The sequence below is a fragment of the Hipposideros armiger genome, unplaced genomic scaffold (assembly GCF_001890085.2).
Source record: "Hipposideros armiger isolate ML-2016 unplaced genomic scaffold, ASM189008v1 scaffold_38, whole genome shotgun sequence".
Taxonomy (NCBI): Eukaryota; Metazoa; Chordata; class Mammalia; order Chiroptera; family Hipposideridae; genus Hipposideros; species Hipposideros armiger.
Genome location: NW_017731388.1, coordinates 2968342 through 2979741, shown reverse-complemented (window position 1 = coordinate 2979741; position 11400 = coordinate 2968342). Strand labels below are relative to the sequence as shown.

General features: G+C 42.7%; 1 protein-coding gene across 3 annotated transcripts in view; it reads right to left on the bottom strand.

Annotated features, from left to right (window-relative positions):
- CYP27A1 (cytochrome P450 family 27 subfamily A member 1) overlaps window positions 1-11400 on the bottom strand; it is a 31542-nt gene that overhangs the window by 1800 nt on the left and 18342 nt on the right. For all 3 annotated transcript variants that reach the window (XM_019638309.1, XM_019638310.1, XM_019638311.1), the window contains exons 3-6: window positions 3976-4166; window positions 883-1082; window positions 561-758; window positions 222-394 (exon numbers count right to left, since the gene is read on the bottom strand). In XM_019638309.1, the coding sequence (XP_019493854.1) occupies window positions 222-394; window positions 561-758; window positions 883-1082; window positions 3976-4166 (762 nt within the window). The remainder of the gene's footprint in view (window positions 1-221; window positions 395-560; window positions 759-882; window positions 1083-3975; window positions 4167-11400) is intronic.

Here is an 11400-nt window from a genome sequence, read left to right as displayed (position 1 = left end):
AAAAAAAAAAAAAAAAAAAAAGACAAACCCCTGCCCACCTCCACTGGACTGAATGACCCCCTCTCCCATTTTCCTCCTAGCTCTACATCCATGTTACAGAAAGAGAAGCAGGTACCTGGAGGGACGAAGGTCAGGTTCAGGTGGGGGGATAATGGGGAATTGGTTCAGGATGGGAGCTGGGAGCCCCTGGTCTCCTCACCGCCCCCGCCTCCCACACGCACCGTGTCTACTCCAGCCATGAGCAGCTCAGGGAGGCTGCCCATGGCCTCATTAGGACTGAGCTGTCCGCTGGTCAGCAAGAAGTGCAGGTAGCCAGATATCTGGACCCCATCTGGACCCCCTGTCTGTAGCTGGGTCTCTATCTCCTTGAGTTTCTGATCAATTAGCTTCTTCCCTACAGAGACAATGGAGAACCAGGGAGGACAAGGTTGAAAGTCTTGATCTCCAAGGACCAAGAGCCACTCTGACAGCTGGCAGCATGAGGGTAAAGGTTTTGGGAGAGGCTGCTAATGTATAGACCCTGGGACCTATCCCTCAACTTCCCTCCCTGGAATCCTCACCAAAAGAGAAGATGGTGTTCCAGCCATCCAGGTATCGCTTCCAGAAGGGCAGCACGGGGCGGGTCCACTTGGGGAGGAAGGTGGCATACAGAGAGTTCTGGAACATGAGCCCGACAGATCTGACGAAGGTTGCGGTGTCCTGGGGGATGGAGGGCTCCAGGCAGCCAATACGTTTCTCAAACAGGATGTAGCAAATAGCTGGCAGGGCACAGAGGCCATCACAGGAAGCAGTGCCATGGCACACAGAACCCAGGGGGCTTTGAGGGTGAGCACAACCTGCCCCTGACCCATGCCCACCCAGCCCCTCTCCCAACAAACATACCTTCCAAGGCAAAGTAGTAGAAACACTGAGCCATGTCGGGCACCTGGTCCCCAGAGGCACTCTCCACTCGCAGCTGTTTCAGTCTAGTCATGAAGCTGTCAATCACCTCATTTAGAGCATCTGTGTAGAGCGCAGCCTCTGCTGGCTTCAGCATCCGCTGGTTCAGAACCTGGCGCAGCTGGTACCAGCGCTGTCCTTCCCTGCAGGGAATGGAGGAGCGGCACAAATGTAAGTATCTGATGGGGGTTCGAGTAGAGGGCACCTTTCCACCTTGAGACCCCTACAGAGTCTAGGAAAATCTCAGACTCCTAGATCTTAAATTATAGAATCACCAAACTTTCAAATGACAGAATCTTTGAATCACAACTTCAGAATCTCACCACCACAGAGTACAAGCGGTTAAGGTGGGCACCTAGAACCAGACTGCCTAGGGGCAAATCACAGGTATGATAGATACTGGCTGAGTGACTTTAGGCAGGCGACTGAACTCCCCTGTGCCTCAGTTTCCCCTGCTGTAGAATAGGAATAAAAAGAGTGCCTATCACAGTAAGGTTGTTCAGGTAATTGAAATGCTTAGATCAGTGCTTGAGCATTCACGTGATGAATGCTTAATGAATGTTGACTATGACTATCTTAGAATTGTAACTTCAGAATTTTCTGTATGTGAAATGAGAAGGAGCTGCAGTGGTTTCAGTCCCTCTGTGTTGAGGATGAGCAATAAAAGAGGAGAAAGTTAGGGTTCCTGGGATGCTCAGATCCTCGACCGACATGCTTTTCTTGGCTTAATGGACCAAGGGGACAGGGCACACCTGGCTGATGCCCCAAGCCCTCTCGCCACAGCCACCCAGTAGGTGGTTTGGTCCCCATTCTGGATAGGCAGAGATGCTCACGTCAGTGGGTGTATGCTTCCCATGGGGGGCAGGCTTAATGTTCAGGGGCTGCCCCCACTCTCAGCTATCCCCCAAACCTGTCACCTTTCCTAAGCAAGCTGGGCACAGGTCCAGTTTTTATAAGCTAGTTACAGAATAATAAGTACAATATGGTCCAATTTTAAGAGGAAACCCTACATATTCATATGCATATTTGCATGTTTCTACATAAAGTAGGGAAGAATACATATTGAACTGTCAGGATTACTTAGAAGGATGGGATGGGAGTGGGAAGTAGGGAGACAATGTTTTATTATTGAAACTTTTACAGTAAGTATTGCTTTTGGATTTTAAAAGCCAATAAAGTATTTTAAAAAGAAAAACATTAAAAAGTCTTAAGTCAAGAAATCAGATTTTTATTTTTATAAATTATTTATTTAAAGGAACCTCAAACCCCAAAAGCTTTCTTTATTATATTGGGAGAAACCTGCGAAAAGATAAACTAAAAGTGTTGCTGAAAAAGAAAGGAAAACTAGAATAGACCCACTTATGGGAACTTCAAGCTGTAGATACTTTTCCAAGAGTAAAACTCTCCAATAGTAGGAATCAGATTTGCAGAACTTAAATGAGAGCATTTCTATTTCTTGGGGGAAAAAAAATGCTTCATAAAATGAGATTTTAAAATGTGTATGTTAAAAAAACGTATCATAATAGTTTAGCAAAATGGCTTTTAAATACATATATGTGGTATAATATATTTAGAAAACTGGCTTTAGAGTAAAAAAGTGTAAGTAGATGACAAAGGTATGTACATCATGTCCAGCTCCAATTCTAAATCTGAGCCTTCAAGTCCAGAGATGACCTGACTTGACGAAAGCAACCTGAGACTCAAATCTTGCCTTCAGGGTCAGGCATCAAGTTAAAGAGCTCTTGAAAAAAAGTCATGCTCTAGTCTCTTCCCAGAACTGTGACTAAAGGGTCCAGTAAATTGTTAAGTTCTGAAACTGTCCACCTGTGAAGGAACCAGGAAAAAAGAAAGAAAACCGTGCAATGGGAGAATGAGTGTATGGCCATGAAAGACAGATGAAACGAACCAGTGTGTTTCCTTTCCCAAAGTGTCAAAGCAGTTAAGTTCTTGAATTCCAGAATCAGGGAGATCTATTCCACCACTCTCTCGTTCTCACCTCTGGCAAGTGATGCAAAAACCACTCTAGGCCTCAGTCTCTTCATCTATAAAATGGGAATAATAATACTGTCTCCTTCAAGGGCGTGTTGTGAGGATAAAATGAAATAATGAATATAACAAGACTAGCCTGATGCCTGGCATGTCATAAACACATGGTTACTTATTATCTTGTTGCTACTATTGCCGCCATCAGGATCAACTTTAATCCCTTAAGAAGTAACTAAGACATGAACATCAAGCAACTAGGGAAAATAAAAAGCTATTCATTGTTTTTGGAGCTCTGTTAACATACTAGAAGGGAGGAAAAGAGGCCCGTAATATATCCAATCACAAACTGTGGCATTGGGAACGGTTTATCACCAGTGATTCTCAATTATTTACCCCAATTGGCATATGGGTATATAATATCCTCAGCCCATCCAATCATTTTGGATGATATCAATTTTGGACCATATCAATTTGTCACTCACTGCCAAAATAATCTTAGCTTTTCTAAGTACGGTATATAACTTAAAGACTGAAACCTATATCTATCTCTGTATGTGGAGAGCATTCATGAAACTTATATCCAACAACAAGCATACAATACATAATTTGGGAACTATTTTAAAAACTAAATTGAGCCCTCCCAACTAATATGGAGATTATTTTTTTCAACTATAAACAGATGTGTCCCCTTATGATTTGAGCCGGTATATTTTCAACCATAATGTAGAATAATGGAGCTAAAAAGGTCCTAGAGTCACCTTGGAGATACTCTAGTCCAAACTTCCTATTTTACATATGAGAAACATAAGGTTAAGGAAAGGGAAACTATTCATCTGTCCAAAGTCATACAATACGTATATATTAGTAGAAAAGCCAAGGAGTGGTCCCTGGGCTTCAGCCCATCGCAACCACTGTTTTCCAGACTGAGTATCAGGCTCAGAGAACGCAGGGAGATCCTACCCTGCCCATTATCTACTGACTGCCCAGTGCCACTGTCCTTGGGCCTGGTCCTCTGGGGCCCTGTTCCAGTCCCTCCAGGCCCCCGCTCACATGGTGAAGGGGCCGTACGCCAGGCCCTCCTGGTCTCGGTGCTCCTTCCATAGATCCATGTCATTCCGTAGTGGGTACTTGCCCTCTTGCCGCATCACTTTCTCCAGGAGTGGAGCACTGGCCAGGTTCACATGGGACTTGGGCCCTACGCGGCTTTTCCACATTGGACCATACTTGGCCTTGCTCAGCACCTGTGGGGTTCAACCAAAGTTGAATAACCATGGCCTAGCCAGGCAGGCACTTCCTGGAGAGGATATGGGGTGGAGGAATCTGATGGCCACATCTGATGGAACCTGAAGCAAATGGGCGGGGCAAAATCACATTGGGTAGGAGGCAGGCACTGGGATGGCCTACAGTTCCAAGGAGAATACTGGGGGGCGGGAAAAAGGGCACACAGGAGTTAGAACATTGAGAGTAATATATCTGGTGGAACTGGGGGGAACTGAGGTCTTTGGAGGAATGGGATTTTGGAAAAATGGGATATGTGGCAAACTGCGGTATTTGAGGTGTAAATATTTGGGGTCCAGGGTTTTAGAAAACTGAGCCCTTTGGTGTGGTATAGTAGAATGCCTATAGCTCCTTCATAGAAGCATTTAAATCTACTGCAGCTTGCCAACATCGACAAGCTGACGATAAAATAAATCAGATGAAGATAAATATCTACATGAGATGAAAATAAATATCTCATGTAATCAACAAGGAAAAAGGAACACAATTACAAACTCCAGGAAAAACAAGAGGCTGAATGAGAAAGTGAGACTCCAAATATGAAGTCAATTATGCGGTTTGAATTTTTTTTTAAACAAAAAAATTATTAGTTGTGTTAAGTAGCCTAATTCGCAAATATTTTATCTTAGAATTTCTAAAGCACTTGAAAATTTATACCCATAACATCTATGAAATTGATATTGCTATGATGTTTTTATACTTGCGGAAAATGAAGGAGAAAATAGATATATTGTGGTTTGGGGGAGGCAAAACTTAAAAAGAATCCATAAATATTGAGAGTAAATTTACTGGCTAATTTACACCTACAAACTAAAAGAAAATGAAACATAGTGGTTTCCCAGGTACTTCATTTTTCACAATCTGTTACTAAAAAGTTTTTAAGAGGATCAGAATCTGCTCCAATATAGAAATTAGGCCAAAGGGCTTCTGTAAGGAAGACATCAAAATTATAGAGATCTATTGTTCAAATTATAGAAGGAAATTTCACCCAACTCATAGTCTAGAAAAATGCCAGTCTTACTGGGCCTTACTATTGGCATTAAAAACTGGATTCTCCTAGGATTAATGAGTATGGTTGCCCTCATTATATTACCCAATTGCCCAGAATCCACCCCAAACTAATGGCTCATTCTGCCAGTTCCTAGGAAGGCAGCCTTGACATGCCCAAATGTCCATTTAGGCTTGTTTCCACTTCTACCTCCCAGTAGTGCCTGCCAGTGTGGTATGATTTTTGAACAGTTGATTATAAACTACAGTGATTTCTGGGGCCAACCGAGTGGCTCAGTTGGTTAAGAGCTCGCTCAAGACTGCGAGCTCTGAGCAAAAGCGGTTCGGGTCCTGGCCTGAGCTGAACTGCTGCTGAGCTGCCAACAGGTGTCAGGATGGCTCAGCTAAAAACAAACAAACAAACAAACAAACAAACAAACAAACTACAGTGATTCCTGGAGAGAAACAGGCATATTCATACATTACCGGTGGGAATCTAAAACAACACAAACCTACGTGGAGGACAGCTTGTTAATTTTATAAAAATTACAAACACGTTTATAAGCAAAGTATGGAACATTTATTGAGTTGTCGGAAAAGTCATGACGCATTTTTGCAACGAAAAACAGAAAAAATACGTCATGATTTTTCCAACAGCCCAATACATAATGGAATACTATACCACCTTAAAAGAGAATAAAGCAGCTCCTTGATACTAATTAATGAAAAGATACATTGCAATATGGAAAGATAGATAGGTAGCCAAGATAGATTGCTAAATGGAAAAGTGTGATAACTTTGTCTAAGAAAGAGGGACTAACTAACAATACACAGCATTTGCATTTGCTTTTATAGAGAAACAGTAGATTGATGCATCAGAAACTAATTAAAGTGATTACCTAGGGAAGGGTGGTGGGGACACCCCTGGGAGTAAGACTGTGTGATGCAGATCTTGCAATAAGCTTTGAGCTTTGAACTATGAGGATGCATTCCAATTTTTTAAATCTAAAGGGGGAAAAAAGAAAGTGTGTTCTGAAATGATAAGTCATCCACGGTTGATGAGGTAATTCCAGAAAACAGGAAAGCTTTGCTGAACCTCTGAATTCATGTATATTCTCCTTAGATTTAGAAGTTGATCTTAGATAGTCATTTCGTTTATTTTTCTTAAAGTTTCCATTTTTTAAATATACTTTACTTACATGTCTATTTTTGTCTACTGAATTCCTTAGGAGGATTATCCTAAACGTAAGCTTAATTTGTGTTTCCTGTTTGGTTTATTTAAGATATTAATAACAAGTATTATTATTAATAATAACTGCAAATATTTCTATGGAGCTTAGCATAAACCAGACACTGTTCCAAGCATTTTAATTATATTAGCTCATTCAGTCCTCACTATAGTGGTATGATATATAAAGTTTAACATTACTGCAATCTTGTAGATGAGGAAACTGAGGCCCAAAGAGACTACACAAGGTCACTTTACTGGTAAGTGGCAAGAGTCAGAGTTCAAACTCAGACCACGTGACTGGAGGCCATGCTTTCTACCACATACTCTGCTGATCCCTGAGAAAACGACTGAGTCTTACTAACTAGAAACAAACGTAGGCCCTATGTGCTATTTAAATACAACTGTGCAATAACTCAGGGTTTTTCACGGCAGTGTGACATTTGGGGCTGGATAATTCTTTTTTGGGGAGACCGTCCTGTGCATAGTAGGATGTTTAGCAGCATCCCTGGTCTTTACCCGTTAGCAACCCCTTCCCCTCCACCTTGAGTTGTGACAACCAAAACTTTCTCCAGACATTTCCAAAACGTCCCCATCAGGGTAAAATCACCCCAGGTTGAGAACCTCTGCAAAAACCCTAACCTCTTAATATGTCTCTTAATTATTTAATTTTATTTATTATTTTTTAAAAGACTTTTTTAAAAATTGAATTAATTAATTAATTAATTTTTATTGGGGAACAGTGTGTTTTTCCAGGACCCATCAGCTCCAAGTTAAGTAGTTGTCTTCAATCTAGTTGTGGAGTGCGTGCACAGCTCCTTGGCCCATGTGGGAATCAAACTGGCAACCTTGGCATTATGAGCCCGTGCTCCAACCACCTGAGCTAACGGACCACCTATTAATTATTTAATTTTAGAGGACTCTTTTTAAGAAATAACATCTCATTTTGAAGAAATATTTATCTGGTTTAGTTTCTTTTCCTTCTGTTAAGTTCAAGTGAAATGAATTACATGTCACTTTTTTTTTATAAAAATGCTAACAGTGGTTATCTCTGAGTCACAGTTTATAGATCATTTATTTTCTTCTTTATGTTGTGATTTGTTTTTCAAAATTTCTACCATGATCTTGGAATAATAAACCAAAAATGTGATGTTTCAAAAGACAGGCTCAATAACCACTTGGGCACTAGGCACCTTGCCTGGAATCCAGCCTCTGGCACCACTTCCTGCCTGTCAGGTTGGGGGTTTCGGGGACATTTCCCCCTTTGCCTAGATCATTCTTCCTTCCCTCTTCCTTTGTATTCCTCTTCTCAGTTAGCTTACTTGGTGGAACCTCACGAGGATCTATTTATGTAAGCACTTATTTTAGAAAGACACCGGAATACTTGCTGAGAGATGTGTGCTGCGTCTGTCCGCCTACCATTAGATGGTAACCTGAGCCAGTTAGAAAGCCCCAAGGTTCTCAGATAGGTCCTGTGTAAGCACCACTTTGCAGAACAGTCCCCTCAGGATCCTCTCCAGGATGAATGGGAGGGCTGGCCTTAGTCAGGTGAAGCTCCAAGGAGGGACAGTGTTGAATTCATTCATTAAAAAATGCTATGGAAGGGTTTACTGATCTAGAAAAAAATCATATTTATTTTTTAGTAAATGGCCAGTTACAAAAGAGAGTATATGGTATGCTTTCATTTTTAAAAACATATACATATGTAGATGACACATGGAGAGTGTGGAAATCTACTCCCCAAGGACAAGCAAGCAGGGACAAGGCCTACTCACCCCCAAGATCATGTGTATCTTTATGGAGTCATTTCACATATGCTTATTAAGCACCTATGTACACAAGGCATTTTGACACAGGCAGGGTGTTAGGATTATGGACAATTTAGATTTTCTTCTTTTTGTGTCTTTATATTTTCTGATTTCTCAACAATAAACATGTATGATTTCTGCAAATTATTTCAACTAAATCAAAATGACACTTTCTCTTAAAAGTGGTAGGTAAGCACACATAATTAGCATGTAAGTCATATTTATGTGATTTTTTAAAAATAAGAGTTACTTTTATAGGAAAAAAAAAGTGTTGTCCTGTTTTTATCTCAGCTCAGTCATCCACAGCTGGCAGTATCAGTTGAGGGGTCAGGGATTACTTGGCAGGAGATTTTGTTCTAGCTCCAGCCCCAACACTAACAGCCTTTGTCACTTCGTTGGGTAATAGCTTTGCCATGGCACCCTCACGACCTTGCATATATCCATATACACAAAGGCTTGGCAACAGCCTTCTCTGAGTCCGCAGGCTTAACGCCCTGTGATCCTCCCCAGAACACCAGAGGACTGGATGCCAGCAAGGAGCCGCCTTGATGCCACCTTGTACTCACCTCCCTATGTCCCCTAGGAGGTTGTCATGAGACAATTTTTCATGCTCTGTGGGCTCAGATGGAGTGTGGATTTTCTGCCCCAACTCCATCAGAAAAGAGCTGCAGAATATAAAACAGACTCATTGCAGTCTAGAAGGGGCTCGTCAACAACGGGGTACCCCACAAATTGCATTGCAGTCATTAGGCCTTTTGTTTTGGGGTTGTCCTTTTGTGTGGGTGGGACAAGGATCTTGGGGGAACTGGCACCTTTGGATTCTTCTTCTTTTCACTCTATATATGTAATAAATTGTCTAAATCTAAACATGGCCATTGCAGCTTTTTGGGAAGAATCCGTTCGACCTTGGCCTTGCTTTGTCTAACGTGTGAACTTGACACGTTTGGTTCATCATAGGGGCTGGTAAAGTTACAAAGCTCTTTCAGAGACTTGGGGCCATGTGACCGGGTAGGAAATAAATCAATTCCCGTGATGTATTGGGTTGTCAGAAAAGTCATGACATAGAAAATTTTGCATAGAAAAACATAGAAAAAATACATCATGACTTTTCCGACAACCCAGTAGCACCTGATGTGGCTAAGCGTGTGTGTGGGGGGGAGGCGGGGGGGCATCTTCCCACAGGGGGTTGTGCAGGTCAAGTTAGGAGAAATAAGACAGGCAGTGCAGAGGGGGTAATGGTCTTACTACAGTCTTATCTATTGTGTCAATAAGTGGCCCCTGAAAGTAAGTGCAAAACTGCTTTCTGGTGGAGCTCCCCTGCCTCCCTCCTCGCCACCCCTGGATTCCCTGAGCTTCCAGCCAATATGAATTCCTGAAGTGCCTGTGTTAAACCCTTTGGTCTGTGTTTCTATAAACAGTTTGGGGCAAGAATTGCAGTGAGAACAAAAGGGAATGTAAGATTCTGTGCGTGAGACGCCTGTGAGTCCATCCCTCCTACATACTGCTGCAAAAAATGTGAAACCAGTAATGAAATGTTTAATTGTGCGCACTCCTAAAGTGTTCGGGAAATTGCTCTGATGTCCAAAGTTTTCACTGTGTAATGATGTGTTGACTAGCAAGTTGAAGGTCTCAGCAGGAGTGACTGGTAAGCCCCAACGACATTCAGAGTCAGCTGGTCAAGCCGAAAAGATATCGGAGTGACAACGCTGAATCCCTCTGGCAGGCAAAGAAAAACTGCTGTCTTTTACCAGTTACAAAGCGGTATGTTCCTGACATGAAAGTTGCCCCCTACTCCTGAAGATCGACTCCATGGGGTTTTTAACTCTTTCCTCCCCAAAGCTGAAAAGGTCACAACATCCTTTTGGAAAAGTCCAGGAGACCCCACAGGCGGGCTATCAAGGGAAGAGGATCCTGGCAGGCAGCAGCAGACGGGGCTGCTGACGTGTTTAGTGACAAGGGGACAAGGGTCTTTGACCGCTGTTCCAGAGAGCCCTGGTGAGTTACTTGTTTTGGTGTTTAGAGTAAAAGGGAGGGGGTCCCCTCATATTTTTAAAAAGCATTTCATGGTTGTTCCTTACCCTTCTGTATCACCAGGAAATTGAAACCACTTTGCTTAGACAGATGGCTGTGATCATAGATAAAATATTTCCTGGTTATCAAGGGCAGTCAGTGCCTTGGAGATATGCCGAGGTCCCTTCTTATAAGGAGCAGGAAAGGAGACATTAGAGATAGGTTTGGACAAAAATCTAATGAGATGCTAGAAGTTAACAGTGCACCGGCTAGCTGATGAGAAAGCCACACCAGCTCTGCCGAATGAGAAGGCATGGAAATCAGTTCGTTACCAAATGACCAGCCCCATGCTCCTAGCCACCCTGGCCACGAATAGCTTGGCTGATGACATGAGCATGGAGGAAGAACAGACCTGGGGCAGACCCTCCCCTGACAGCCCTCAGAAGAAACCAACCCTGCCCTCACCTTGATTTGGAGCCTCCAGTAAAGTGACACAATACGTTTCTGTTGTTTAAGCCACTCAGTTTGTGGTACTTTGTTATGGCGGCCCTGGCAAACTCATACAGGGGCCGAGTGTAAGGATATAGGCAGCCAGAATGTAGGACCATGTGGAACTGGCGATTATGCCAGGAGGGGGTATCTCCAAATCGGAGATTGATGGTTTGTCTGTGAGGAAAATTCTCTCTCGCTGTCGGGAATGACAGGGTCACAGAATTGAAAGATCCAGGTTGTAATAGGAGAATCCTGTCAGCTTTGGCATTTACTGTGGACAAACAGGAGGAGGCCCAAGAGGATGTGGACCCCCTTGCTAAGGTCTGGCTGTTTGGAACGGTGTTGACTCAGTGCCTTCATGCCATCTCTCTATCCAGCTTTTACCCCTTCAAGGACAAACAAGATGAGGGGAGGCCCAAGTCCCTCTTTCCCTAAGGAGGGCCAGTGCGCTTATGCACTGGCCAAGGTGTGTTGGGGACTTCATGGCAACCATAGTTGTCAAATATCGTTCTCAACATCGTTTCATTATAACATGGATGAAATGCTGTAGGAACTTAACTCTTGTTAATATCAAATAGCCCATGGTAAAATTGGTTTTGTTATATGTTATTTTGCTTAAAGTCTGAGAACCTAGCAGCATATTAAGTGGGGACTTACTGCATATGTGTGTGT